Source organism: Stigmatopora nigra, chromosome 10 (assembly GCF_051989575.1).
Source record: "Stigmatopora nigra isolate UIUO_SnigA chromosome 10, RoL_Snig_1.1, whole genome shotgun sequence".
NCBI lineage: Eukaryota > Metazoa > Chordata > Actinopteri > Syngnathiformes > Syngnathidae > Stigmatopora > Stigmatopora nigra.
In genome coordinates, this window is record NC_135517.1 from 3874062 (window position 1) to 3888185 (window position 14124).

Genomic DNA, 14124 nt, shown 5'->3' on the forward strand with positions numbered 1-14124 from the left:
TTTTAACTTGGCGTCTTCCAGCTTTGTTTAACCTCTGGCGTCCTTGGCGTGCTTCCTTTCTTCCTTCCTTCCCCGTCTTTCTTTCTTTTCTTCCCTTCTTCCTCTCCTCCTCTTTTCTTTCCCCCCGCTTCAGATGGATGTGGTGTACACGTTCCAGACGGGCCAGGCGGCGGTGCCGGGCGCCCTCCGCCGGCAGCCCTCGGTGGTCAGCCAGCACAACGACGCGGGCAAAACGCTCTCTAGTCCCACTCGCTTAGGCCTGAGCGCCTCCTCCTCTCTGGGCAACTCAGCCGCTCCTCCCCCCGCCGCCGCTTCTTCCTCCTCCGCCGCCGCCGCCACCGCCCCAGCAGGCAGTGAGTCGGCTAACGCCCGAGTCCGGACGGACTGATTCCAACTCCTCTTTTTCTCTCTTCTTTTCTCCGGGTTCGTCTGCGCCTTGTAGCTCGGTTGCCATGACGACATGAAACACCATTGGGTTTTTAAAATGGATGTATTACTTTTTGTAAACAAAAACTAGCAAAATTCCCTACTCAAAGAACATGTTGACAAAATTGACAAAAGCGAGCTGAGCGGATGAGACAATATTGAGGGTGCAGACGGTCCTCCGGTGTTTGCATGTAGTGTGGCCTTGGTTGTGTGACATCATCATCCCGCGACACGATTTTTTGGTTTGTAAATTTTATGACTTTATGAAGCAGTGTGTGAAACCCAGCTTGTGTTTTGATTCCCATTTCACTCGCACCCCTTTTTTGTTTTTTGTCGTTTTGTCACGTTTTGAACACAATTGCAGCATGGGAGTGGAAAAAAATGTTGTTTTAAATGTTGAAATATATATAAATATTTAGTTGTTGCTTTTTTAAATAGGCATTTACCCTTCAAGAGTAAAACATCAACTATTAAAAAAATGTACAATGATTTTTTTAAAATTTATTATTAAAACACGTATTTAATGGTCAACAAAACATCCTTGGTTGATTTGAGTTTGGTTTGCGGTGGCGGCCATTTTCCAAGGCTGACATCTTTCCGTCTCCTTCCCAGATTAAAGTGGTGAAGGCGTTCCGGAGCTCGTTGTACGAAGGTCTTCAGAGTCCCGCGTCGCGCAGCTCCATCCACAACTTCATGGCCCACCCCGAGTTTGTCCCGCTCTCCGAGGAGGAAGCTCGCAAGCGCGCCATCCGCGAAGCGGGAGACGAGATCCAGACACTCCCGGGAACGTCCTCGCCGGGAGACAACGCCGATGCCGCCTCCCACGCTTAAGCTTCCTCTTCGTCGCCATTGCCACCGTATAGTGCTTTTTTTTTTCTTCCCTTCTTCCTCTTCCTCTCTCCTCACTCGAACACCCCGAAAATCTGTCGCTAGCAACTTTAGCGGTCAATGTTAGCATTTCAGTGCCTATTGACCGGCTGTCAATGGCTTTTGAATGAGTTCAACATTAGCGGGGTGTTAGCACGTGGCTAAAACATAAAACAATTGAGACCATCTCCACACTAAACGCATGCTGGACCTATACTGTTAGCATCTTGTTATTAGCAGTCTGTGGCTAACGACAACGATGTACAATCCTTCGTGCGGTCCTCATTTTCTGTCCCAGAAATATTTCAATGTCGTTTATATTTTGTTAGCCATATGCTAACTCTACAAATGCCATCCAAATATTGCGTTTTTAATTTTAGTTGTCAACGTGGGGCTAACAAGTCAATCATTATTTTCCTTTTTCTTTTTGCAATGTGGGAATCGGTCTGGAACGTTAGCGGGCGGTTAGCTTGTAGCTAACAGAGAGCAAATTCTACGTTTCTTTGCTAGTTGCTAGCAAGCTACAGGTAAATTGAAACCTTAGCTTTAGGCTAACAATGTCAAAGCTTACTCTCGCCCTCATGACTGTTGTTTTTGGGTGCCAGCAAAAAAAATCCATAAAAATAGTTTGTTGGCACTATGTAGGTTTTTAATGTCAGCAGCTTGTAAGCACATGGCTAAATATAGTTAGCCTCTCGCTAACAAATCAAATAATTACTACTGACATTTTTTGTATACACGAAACTGACTCATTAGCCGCTCTTTAATGTTAGCGGGTTGTTAGTATGTGGGAAAAACTCAAGCAAATTCCTCATGGTTTATCCAGGTTTTTTTTTGTGGTTAAAACATGTTTTGTTAGAATCGCGTACATAACCGCAACAACAACAAACTTCCTACCACTTTTTTACCGGCGGAAATTGTTTCCACATTAGCTAAGTGTTAGCATGTGCGGACAACAAAAACTCAATCAATCATTTCTGGACACTTTCTTTTTTAACGGCGTTTTTCTTTTTAGCAGCTTTTTGAGCATTAGCACGTTAGCAGCATGCGGCTAAAAACACTAAGCCAACAATCACATTGGCGGCCCATTTTGTTCATTTTTTTTTCTTTTCTCGCTGCAAAAATTCCAAGTAAACCGCTTTATAGCGTTAGCGTGTTGTTAGCATGTGGCTAAAAACAACAATAACAAAAATTCAAAGCACCCAATTCCCACTGTGGTTTGTTTTTGTTGTTGTTTTTTTCTCGCAAATGACTCGTAACCGGCGTTAGCGTGTTGTTCTCAGCATGTGGCAACCAAAAAAAATGACAAAAGTGATCATAAAAAAACAACAACACTGTACTTAATGATTTGAAAAAATATATAGTGCGGTAATCGTGTACTTGCGCTTCCGCTAATGGCTAACGATTACTTGTTCGGTTTTTGTTGGGGATTTTTCTTAGACAAAAAAAATGGGTATTTTTTTTGTTCATTTTCTCGTAAATGTTTATTGTCTCACACTACTACTACAGTCCTTTAAGAAAACCCCTTTTCGTGTTAGCGTCTTTTTTTTTCTTCGATCTTTGCATGTTGAAAGACGGAATGTTTACGCTAACGTTTTGGGTGGTTTGACGGGAAAATGGGGGAGGGGGTGGGGGGGGTACGCATGTTTTTTTTTTTTGTTATCCAGTGTTGCGTCGCATGCTCACTATGGAATGAATATCTAGAATTATGGGACGTTCACTTCCTGTCTGGGTTGACGGGGTATGTGCTGTGCTAGTCAGTATAGACAAAAAAAAAGAGGAATAACCGTTCATTAGCCCCTCCCCCTTCCCAGTCCAATGGAGAGGGACGTTCGAGGAGCCGAAAATGAAAGTTTTGAAGCCATCGACAGGAAGTGGCCGCTCCCCGTCGGCCATTTTGCATACGTCTTTATTTTTCGACAAACTTAAAAGGACTTACCATGTGTAGGCTTTGTTTTTTTTTAAATGTAATGCAGAGCCATATTCACTGGAGCCAGGTGTTTGTTTTTTTTTCTTCCTAATCTTTGGACTTTCAGCCCATAATGAGCAAAAGAAAAAAAAACTGGGTCGTCACTGCCGCCAGCGTCTCTCCAAGGACCTGTCCGATGTTTACATGAAGAGATCTCCGCTCATTCCCCGCCAGTTTTGCCCGCACTTCCTGCGTTCCGGCGATAGGGGGCGTGTCTCTCTTTGCATGCCTTTTTCATAGCCATGTGTTGCTCATTTTTTTACAACTTTTGTGTATTTTTATATTCACGACTTTCTAATATTTTGGAGGATACCAGAATGGTCGGCAACTCCGCCCTTATTTGTTTGCCCCTCCCCCTTCCCCCCCCCCCCAATTGCGCTCTCTTTGACGCCGATGCCACGTCCCCACAAGTGACTTGTTTACTTCCCGCTTGGACAAAATGCCGACATTCCGACGAGCCGCCGGCCCGTCTCGGGCGCCGACGGGAGAGCCCTTTTTCACGAAAGCATCTAATATCCGTCGCCGTGGCGACCGCATCTGGAGGAGTCCCGCAGATCACCGCCGTGACGAGGCCACCGTGGGGTTTCCCCCCATATCGCCACCGTAGCCAGAAATCTCTCCAGACGTCCCATTGGCAACGGAAGGACCAAACTTGGAACATCGTCATGGCGACAGCATCCTCGCAAACTTTGCCATCATCGCCAAGCATTGCCACGGTACTGCCACCGAGCCAAAAAAAATGGACATCACCATAGCAACCGAACCTTTGGGTCTCCACGGCGATGGCATCCTACACATCATCTTGGAATGGTCACTGCGATGGTCACATGATCTCAACCATCTCCGAATATCATCACAGGACGGCCAAGTCAACGAGAGCGTCGCCATGGCAACCTTGCTCCTCCGCTTATCATCTGCATCTGGAGAAACTACAAACTTTGAAGCCAAACGTTGCGACGGGGGCGTTCCCACATCACCATGGCAACCAGATCTCGCCTACGCAAGGGCAATTTTCCCGCCACGATGAAGGCATCCAAACATCACCGTGACAACAGACTTACCCATCGTCAAGGCAACGAGAGCATCCTCAAACTTCATCACCGTGGCGACTGCATCCGCACCAACTTTAAGACAAACTTTGCTCCAGAGATGAAAAGTGAAATGCTGTCACCATGGCAACCAGTCGCCAAGGCAAGAAAAGCATTATTGCATGGTTTTCCCAAACATCGTCGCCGTGGCAATGAAAAACTCGGCAAGCCACGCCCCCTCGACACCAAAACCAGAGCATCTGACTTAACTACAGTGTCGGCAAACGTCGCCACGGCAACGCAAGCATCTTTCCGCAACATGGCCGCAACCATTGGATTTTTCCTTTTCTCTCAACTGCCACAAAAAAAAACGGCTGCCCGCGTTGGGCCGGCTAGCCCTTTAAAACCCTGCATGGACTTGTATGTTTGTTTTTTTTTAGTGGGGGAGAGGGGGACCCGAACATCAGCGCCCCCTGCACGAGGCATCGTGTAAATAATCAGTAGTAATCATCACCGCCCGGCGTAGCTTTAAAAGAAGACAAATATCCTGCCAAAAAACTCTTTTTTTTGGTCCTGCCCATCATCGTGTTGGACTTGCTTGCCTCAAAAAAAAAAATATTAATAATAATAATAAATCCGGATGAGACTGTCCAATTCCACAAACGCGACTGTTTCCTCAAAATCCGGGACAGACAGAGGACAAACTTGCCTTTCTGGAGAAGAAAAAAAACAGAAAAAAATACAAACTTTTCTATGTCACATCAATATATTTATATCTAGTATGTGTGTCTATACTTCTATACATATTCTATACATATTAGATGTAAATATAGAGATGCTTCTTGAGTTGATGGCAAAAATGACTTGTTTTTTTTTCGTGCTAACAATGCTAATAATGACGATCTAATTAGGTGCGTGATGGTTGGTGTTTTTTTTGTGTTTTTTTATAAATCTGCGGCATAATCATCTGTGTGGCATGCATGATAGTATATAATATTACCTTATCCACAATTTTTGAGTGGTTTGAAAAAGCAATATGTCCGACCCGGTGCGATGGGTCGCCTCGTTATTAACGACTTCCCAGCCACCAAAACAAAAAGAAAAAAAATACAAAAAAAAAACAAGAGCAAGTGCATTTGGATCAAACTAAGTGTTTGTTTGTTCAATGTCGTGTGTTTTGCATGTACGGAATGGTACATTTCAAATTATTATTATTATTTTTTCTCTCCCACTCATCCAAGCGGACAAACGCCAACATTCCAGTATGTCCAAATCCGCAAAGTGATTGACGCCAGTATCGGATCAATTTAGAAGAAGAAGAAAAAGTACATTCGGACTGGGTATTAGTTTGTTTTTAATCGCAATTAATCACATTTTTTGGAAGAAAGTCAAAAAGGCGATTAGCTTTTTCAATTTACTGCCATGTGGATATAAAAATTTCATAGTAAACGTCCAATCCAGTCAAACTAAGCAGCAATTATGTTGAAAATGACTTTATTTAATAATGACAACTTCAATTTGGGCATTTTTTGTTTTTTCGGGGTAAAAAAAATCCTAATTTGGGCATTAAATGAACTAGTTATTAAAATCCTCATTTAATTTGACAAATATCTTAATTTGTTAGAAACAAGAAAATATTTGGACACCGTTTTTAAAATTAAATTTGGATGGGCCAAAATTTGTTAGCATTTAAAAAGTCCTTTTTTTAAGTAATTGGTGTTTTTAATATTTCCTCAATGTTTACCTTGAAAATGGCCACTTGTTAAAATATTTGCTAGCAAGCCTCGTCTGGTCGTCATTGGCGTGGGTCGCGACCTTTGCACGCTTCCCTGACATTCTGATTGGTTTTCTCAAAACTTGGCCCAAATCGACTTTTCCACCAAAACGGCCTCTTTGTGTCCGTCCGTCCGAAAAAACGTCTTAATTGGTTGTCCTTCGCTTTGTGTCACCTCCCCACGTGCGCATTTCATCACTCCCCGTCTACGTTTTGTCCACTTCCTGTTTGCTTTCAACTATGCAACACGACCACGCCCCCCCCCCTTTTCCCCGCCCCCTAGTGCCAGTCTTAACCCACTGTTTACCGCTCTTTGGCTAACTACCACAACACCTTACCCTTGGATGAGTTTCCATTTTGGTTGGCCGTGTTGAATGCCTTGCTCTCTCTTTCTCTCGTTCTCTCTCTTTTTGTCTCTCTCTCTCTCTCGCTGGCTTTGTCGCTCGCTCTTTTTCATCTCCGGTGTTGTCACGTTGTTTGAACAAAAAGAAGAGAATCAAGCCACTGACTTGTCTCATCCACGTCCATGTATTATATATAAATATCTATAAATATATATACAAATCTATATACAGAAAATAAAGCCATGGGAATTTGAAATACTAGCGTCAACGCTTTGGTCTTTCTTGCGAATTGCCTAGCCGATAGCAATTTATTCCCATTTGTTTTTCTTTCAAAATGGCCTCAGGCCGACCGCCATCTTGGTAGGGTTAACTTACTCATTGGAGTCAATGTGATCGCATTAATATTATTCTCAGCCCATTTTTTTCAACATCAAAGTTTCTGCTTCTTACCAATGGTGTCCAATCAGAGCAGTTGGCGTCCAATCAAGAAAAGTCGGCGTCCAATCAGGCCCGTAGGCGTCCAATCCTCCCACAAATCTGCTGTCTACTCATGATGAACTCGTTTCAATCGACGACAGAAGTATGATGGCATCTCTCCTTCCAGAATCGCCCTCAGGCTGGCGGCCATCTTGGTACAGACAAACGTCCTCATTGTTGATGACGCATTGGCATTGAAATCCTTCTTTTTAAAGGTTTTATCTTTCAACAAAGTCTTTTTTTTTCTCGCAGGCAAATCTGGATGGAAAAGCCGAAAGCGCAAATCCCCGAGGTGACGAATGCATGGAAAGGATCAACAGACGATACGCGTCAGCGGCGCCGTAATCGGACGCGGGCGGGAATCGAACCTGGCGGCATTCCTGGGAGGGAGGGCAACCGTCGTCACGGCGCGGGGCCTCGTTAGCCGCCGGCGTCTCCGGGCCACAAATACGCCGGGCGGGCGGGCGGGTTGGCTTCCAGGAATTAGTCACGTCCCACGCGCAATGCTTCTCCGTGGATTGGAGCGCCATAAACCAATCGTTCTCATTCTCCTTTTTAGACAAAAGGCAAATCCCGCGGGGCGACCGCTCGCTCTATAAAAGGCCCGGAGGTCAAGCCACATGTCGTCATTTTGCACTTTTTCAGCACAGGATACCGTCGCGCCATCACGTAAGTAAAACTTTTATACTTTTTATTATTTTTGGAGATGATTTGGATGTGTATAACATTATTTTGGATATGCTAGTTTTTCTTTACATTTTTATGATAGATGTAGTACTGTCTTTTAATAATAATATAATAAGAAGAATACTCTGCCTGTATTCATGGAAATTGAATTCAATAGAAAGCTTTTAATGCCATATAATCACATACATTTTATCATTTATGACTTATTTATTTATGTCTAAAATTATTTTGCTGTGTCTGTACTCTCACCCTCTTGCTAATGTGACAGTGAAATTTTCCGAATACACTATAAAGTTATCTCATCTAATCTAATAATAAGTAGTCTACAACATCAATAAATAGGCAAATGCACAAACAAAAAAACTGATAAATAATCAATAAATACATAATTCCAGATCAAAAGATGCACATGTGTCAGCCACACGTCCAGCAACTGCTCCTCTTGACGCTCTTGGTGGTCTTCCCTGGTGGACTCTGCCAACAACAACAACAACAACAACAACAACAACAAGTAGAAAGGTAACGCTTATGTTTTTTCGAGTTTTACAGCATTTTTTACATGAAAAATTAGAGGTAACATTGACATGCACCTGCTTATGGCAGGTGTTATACTGGTGTGCCCATAACGAGCAATGATGATTGGTACTCAGTGCGCTCAGGGAGATTGTCTTTCTGTCCAGACCAACAAAAAATTAGAGGGAACATTGCTCCCGATCCCAAAAGGATGGGATGCCTGTCTAAGCGAGTCTAACCGGTGTCTTTTGCGTCCACAGTCGGCGAGCAGTGTCCGAGCACCAACTGATGCACGACCGCGGCCGCAACATTCAGAGCCTGAAGCGTCTCATCTGGCTGTCCGGCGCCATGGAAGGTCTGCACACGGCCCAGAGTCGCTCGCTGGACGCCGCCCAGGAGCCCCGCCCCGCCGCTCTGGTCCGGGATCTCCTCAATGACTTCTTCCGAGGTTCCTACGTTGAACGGCTGGACCAACCCGACTCCTAACTGCCCCAAAAAATCCATTCAGTAGGTTTTTTGTTTTGTTTTTTTAAACATATTATATCATTCAACTCTATTCCACTTCTGCATGATTCCATCTTCTATAGAAATGGTGTCAAAGATGTGGTTTGTGGCCCAGAAGTGGCCCACTGTGTATTTGTGTGTGCATGAATGTTTATTGACCATGAAATATTATCTCATTGAGGAGAATAGACGTCCAATCCAATGGTTTTGGACGTCTACTAGTGATAAACTCATTTAAGAGGTTTTCATTTTGTTTTTCATCATCACGTGATTGGACGTCTAACAATTATTCCTGGTAATTTTTTGACCATAGTGATGGAAATTAAAGATTGTGTGCATAAAATAGCAAGTTATTTGTCATCTATGGTTGGATTTGTAAGTAAAATCCAAGATTATGATGTAAGACGATGCATAAAAAAAATCATTTGAAAATGATTTTGATGTCTACACGGTGCCCGCAGTTGCAATTTCACACTTGGACGCCGGTGTCAAATTGGCTTAAACGCCGTAGGCTTCTTCTTTATCCTGCTGACTTATTCTGGGATAAAACACAAGATTGAAAACCGGTGGGGAAAAATCTCTTTTTACATTATGTATTATATATCAGATTATGTTTTATGCATGACACAAAAAAAAGATCAGAGGAACACTTTGTGAAGCATTGAAGAATGTTGGGATTGTGGGAGATAGAATTTGAAAGTGGCAAACCACAAAAGTAGTCAAAAATGTTTTCTTTAATGTCTTATTCAAAGTAAATATGTAAATGCAAAACTTCTGGCGACATTTTATCTCTATTATCATGATCGCCAGAGTGCAATGCACATATTAACCAGCAGGTTGCTCTGACTTGCAACATTGTTGCTATAGTAGTACTACCAATCGGCCTCAAGGTGTCTCTATTTCCAATCACAACCTCAACTCTCACGTGACTTATCCGACTACATTTAAGTATCGATACGTTAATCCTTGTGCATACTTTGACTCCTTTGTACCTCAGCAAAGTCATTTAAATATTAGAATTATACTCGGTGTGATGCTAGATAATAACGCGAAATATTATGATATTATAATATTTTCCTTAAATTACTATTAGTGTTATTCAAGGTGAAGTTTTGTGAAGTGGCAACTGCCTTACAGTCCACATTCAGGTAAAAAAAAGAATTAACAGTTTTATGTCACGCGATATTTCCGACGTCAGTTCTCGCGCGGTGTCAGTCACGGTGAAGGCGAGACGGTGCCGGTTGTCGGTAATCTCATTCTCGTCGTCGTTGGCGCACGCCACACGTTCGCCGCCTCGGTTCCGAAACGTCGGAAGAGGGGGAAGCTCCACTGCTGCGACCGCCGCCGAGGGCTCGTGTCTATCGGCGTGAAGAGCTTTCCATCTCCCGTTGGACCTTTCGCCGCTTCGGTTCAGGTCCGTATATCCATCCGGCCGCCTGGAGGTAGTTAGCATGCGGGACTGCTCCGGCGACCACCGGGAGGAGCCTGCTCTCTTAACGGCCTTTACTCGCAAATTTAAGACCGGTGTGAACGTTAGGTGCATTTTGTTGCATTAAAATGACAACTATACAGCCGCAGAGTAGTGCATATTGAGCGGACACGTCAAGTTTTGGCTGCGCGAGCTTCGGAGGTGGTAGCTAGCATTGCTAATGCTAATGGTTAACAGCTCGACGTAAGCTAGTTTCAGCTGTTTGTTGACACGCTGCAATTGTTATCTCATGACCTCAAACTTCGACATTGGCAGCCTTTTCTGGCGAATATTACTTTTAATTAGAGTGATGAAACTGCTGTTGTCGAGGTCACCGTTTGGGACAGTTTGACCTGGTTCCAACTCGTGAACGTTGGCACTAGATCAAAACTGACACTTAAATACTAAGTTCATTCTTGTCAACTTTCGAAAATTGCCTGGTTTAAATGGGGCCATAGTTATGTTTTTAAATAATCAAGATGTTTGTGTTTTTCAAAAAAGCAATCGAAATACTCGCTAGAATCTTGCGGCTCGATGGATGTGAAGAAGTAAAAACATTGTTTCACTTCCTATTCTGACAGTAGCCACTAGGTGGTGCAGAGTTACAATGAACAACTATCACCCAAAACAGTCGAAAAGAGCAGTTATCCTATTTTATCGGCTAATAGTTGCCGATATTGGAAACAAATTCACATATTGGTTGACTGTTAGTGTCGAATATTAAGTATAAAATTAAGTTTATAATTCGTCTACAATGTCAACATTTTGGGGTCTCCCACTCCCAGGTGGTGTTCAACTCGGGACCAGCGGGCCAGCCGGGGCTCCATGAGTGCGACGGGGCAGCAGCACGGGGGGGTCCTACGCTCCCGGCGGGGGCTGGTCCGTGGGGACCGGGAGCCCGCGACGGGCGCCGGCGTGGAGGCGAGCTGCTGGCTGGCGCCCGGAGCGCTGCGTAGGTTCGTGGAGCTGCCGTCTCCCCCCCTCTCCAGGCATCAGCTGAAAAGGCTGGAGGAACACAGGTAGGGCCTCGCCGGGTCGGCTAACCTAAACAGGCTAGCTAATTTCCCCTTTTCTCCTCGACACAGGTACAGCAGTGCCGGCCGCTCGCTGCTGGAACCTCTGATGCAGCGTTACTGGGAGTGGCTTGTGGCCCGCGTGCCCGCCTGGATCGCGCCCAACCTTATCACCATCGTGGGCCTGGCCACCAACATCTTCACCACCTTGGTCTTGGTCTACTACTGCCCCACCGCCACCGAGCAGGTCAGAAAACAACATAGCAGGCTTTTGGTAGTCAGAGAAACAAAAAACAAATGGAAACATGAGTACAATTGTACCTCTACTTACTAAATTAATTGGTTCCTGAACTTTTAACCTGAATATTTCGTAAGTAGAGCAGTATTTTATATGTAAATTCTGTCATTTGTTCCACAATCCTTCTGCTTCAATAGCGTAGCAATGCTCGCAAATGGGTTGTATTTTGTACCTAGAGGTATTCGTAAGTAGAGGTGTTCGTAAGTAGAGGTACGACTTTATTAGTTTCTGGTCTAAACAAATTATAAAAAAGTGGTATGGGAAAATAATAATTATTATGTCCTTTGCCTCTTCAGGCTCCACTGTGGGCGTACCTGATGTGCGCCATCGGGCTTTTTGTCTACCAGTCGCTCGACGCCATCGACGGGAAACAGGCCAGGCGCACTAACAGCAGCTCGCCGCTGGGGGAGCTGTTCGATCACGGCTGCGACTCGCTCTCTACCGGTGAGTCGGGCAGTGTTTCTTTTCTGGCGCTCTCTGCCGTTTCTCAAGCTGACTTTTCCCATCTACGCTAGTGTTTGTGGTGTTGGGAACGAGCATCGCCGTGCAGCTGGGCACTAACCCCGACTGGATGTTCTTCTGCTGCTTCGCCGGCATGTTCATGTTCTACTGCGCCCACTGGCAGACCTACGTGTCGGGAACGCTGCGATTCGGCATGTGAGTAAGAGATAGACCTCGATTTTGGCCGCATTGTCTAATTTATGCGCATATAAGCCGTACCTTTGATTCAGTAGTCTTTTTTTTGCGACAAATGTGGTGTATATGGCATTGTTCTCTGGAGATATGAAAATGTACAACCTTTTTATCATTTAGCATCGACGTGACCGAAGTTCAGCTTTTCATCATTAGCATGTACCTGCTAGCCGCCGTGGGAGGCTCCGCCTTCTGGCAGTCGATGGTAATGTGTAACTTCCAAAAATGTGCCGTTAATCCTTGAAAAAGTGAAATAAAGATAGCAAATTTTTCCCCTGTCGCCCTCTAGATTCCTATCGTGAACATCCAGGTGAAGATGATACCTGCCGTTTTCACCTTTCTAGGCGCCATTTTCTCTTGCACCAACTACTTCAGGGTTATTTTCACCGGGGGTGTCGGGAAAAACGGCTCCACCATAGCGGTAAGTCTCGTCCAGAACTTTCAGGGGTCCTTTTTTATGTTTAACGCACATGTGTCAGCCATTTTGATTTCAAGTAGGACTTTTTGGTCCGTGATTGGAACTTTTTGAGGTCCATTGACTTTTTGATTCCGTACTTTTTTTATCAAGGGAACCAGCGTGCTTTCTCCCGTGCTGCACATCGGCTCGGTCATCATCCTGGCCGTGATGATTTACAAGAAGTCTGCCGTCCAGCTTTTTGAGAAACACCCGTGTCTTTACATCCTGGCCTTTGGCTTCGTCTCCGCTAAAATCACCAATAAACTAGTCGTAAGTCCTTAAAAAACATGTATTTTATTTGTATTTGTTTTTTTTACTCTTTCAATTGAAATATTTGTGATGTTGTTGCCTTTCTAAGGTGGCGCACATGACCAAAAGCGAGATGCACCTCCACGACTTGGCCTTCCTGGGACCGGGGCTCCTTTTCCTCAATCAGTATTTCAATAGTTTTATTGACGAGTACCTGGTGCTGTGGATCGCCTTGGTGAGTCCTCAATGCTTGCTATCTTTGTCAGGTTCAAAGTGCTACCAAATTAATTAGACTTGCACTTTATTTAGACTATTATTATTTAATTAGACTAATATATTTTAAATATTTATGTGCGTATTCACTACATAGCGTCATTGGAGAGGATTTCACTGGCCACTAGAGGACAGTGTCTACAATTTCAAAGTTTAATAGTACGAACATGAAATGGGGGGGGGGGGGGATTAAGTCACCATTTGGAGATAACTTTACTAGCCACTAGAGGACAGTATCTTCTTTTGAGAGTTTAATAGTACGTACTTAAAATTAAGTCTCCATTGGAGATGATTTCACTGGCCACTAGAGAGCAGTGTCTACCTTCGAGAGTTAAATAATAGTATATTAAATAAAGTGACCATTGGAGATTGCCAATGGAGTGTAAAAGTCCAAATAATATGAAATAAAAACCCTACATGGCGGTTATTCACCTCTTGTGGCAGGTGTAGGAAGCTATGGAGGTGGCTAACGTGGCGCTAATGTTCACAGGCGCTGTCGTTGTTGGACTTGGTGCGTTACTGCGTGAGCGTCTGCAACCAGATTGCCAGCCACCTTCACATCTTTGTCTTCAAGATCAAGCCTTGCTCACTGCACTGAGAGCAATCTGGCAACCATCCGTCCCTCCGCCCGCCCGTCCACGTCGTTAGCCGAGCCCAGCCCACCCCCGTCAGGACCGGTCATGTGATCATAGGGGGGAGTGTTACTTCCTGTCAGTGTTTCTTTCAAGACTTCAGGTGCTACCATAACACACACACACACGGGAAAGGAAAAGAAAATCGTTAAAAAAAACAAAAAACGCGTTACTCTTCATAACCACCGATATTTTTGTGACTTTTTTTGCTACTGTAAATAGTTGGCTTTTTATCGGCTCGCATTCTCATTTTCGCGACGGTTTCTAATTCTAAAAAAAAAATGTCTAATGTTACAATGACCACTTATTAGGTGTATATTTGGGAGGCTTCGAGCGGGTTCTTTAATTTATTGTCAACAATGTGTGTACGAAGATTTTTCTTTTTGTGCCAAAATTGAAATAAATAGAAGGCCTATTCAGTAGATTTGTCGGAATGAATGTAAGTGTTAATA

General features: G+C 44.1%; 3 protein-coding genes across 3 annotated transcripts in view; all 3 read left to right on the forward strand.

Annotated features, from left to right (window-relative positions):
- The window catches only part of LOC144203750 (plasma membrane calcium-transporting ATPase 1-like), a 29226-nt gene extending 28038 nt beyond the window's left edge, over positions 1 to 1188 (forward strand). Inside the window, exons 20-21 of the mRNA XM_077727331.1 lie at positions 134 to 353; positions 1039 to 1188. Coding sequence (XP_077583457.1) covers positions 134 to 353; positions 1039 to 1043 — 225 coding nt within the window. The 3' untranslated portion in view covers positions 1044 to 1188. The remainder of the gene's footprint in view (positions 1 to 133; positions 354 to 1038) is intronic.
- Positions 1189 to 4850: 3662 nt separating this feature from the next.
- pth4 (parathyroid hormone 4) lies at positions 4851 to 9216 on the forward strand. Its single transcript, XM_077727330.1, has 4 exons — positions 4851 to 7040; positions 7138 to 7554; positions 7968 to 8091; positions 8346 to 9216. Exons 2-4 carry the CDS (start codon positions 7506 to 7508, stop codon positions 8569 to 8571), a joined length of 399 nt encoding a protein of 132 aa, XP_077583456.1. The 5' UTR covers positions 4851 to 7040; positions 7138 to 7505; the 3' UTR covers positions 8572 to 9216.
- A 450-nt stretch (positions 9217 to 9666) lies between these two features.
- cept1b (choline/ethanolamine phosphotransferase 1b) lies at positions 9667 to 14094 on the forward strand. Its single transcript, XM_077726958.1, has 10 exons — positions 9667 to 10003; positions 10843 to 11076; positions 11143 to 11317; positions 11665 to 11812; positions 11884 to 12025; positions 12182 to 12266; positions 12351 to 12482; positions 12630 to 12788; positions 12877 to 13002; positions 13531 to 14094. The coding sequence occupies exons 2-10, from the start codon at positions 10883 to 10885 to the stop codon at positions 13636 to 13638; spliced, it is 1269 nt and encodes a 422-aa protein (XP_077583084.1). The 5' UTR covers positions 9667 to 10003; positions 10843 to 10882; the 3' UTR covers positions 13639 to 14094.
- The last annotated feature ends 30 nt before the right edge of the window (positions 14095 to 14124 follow it).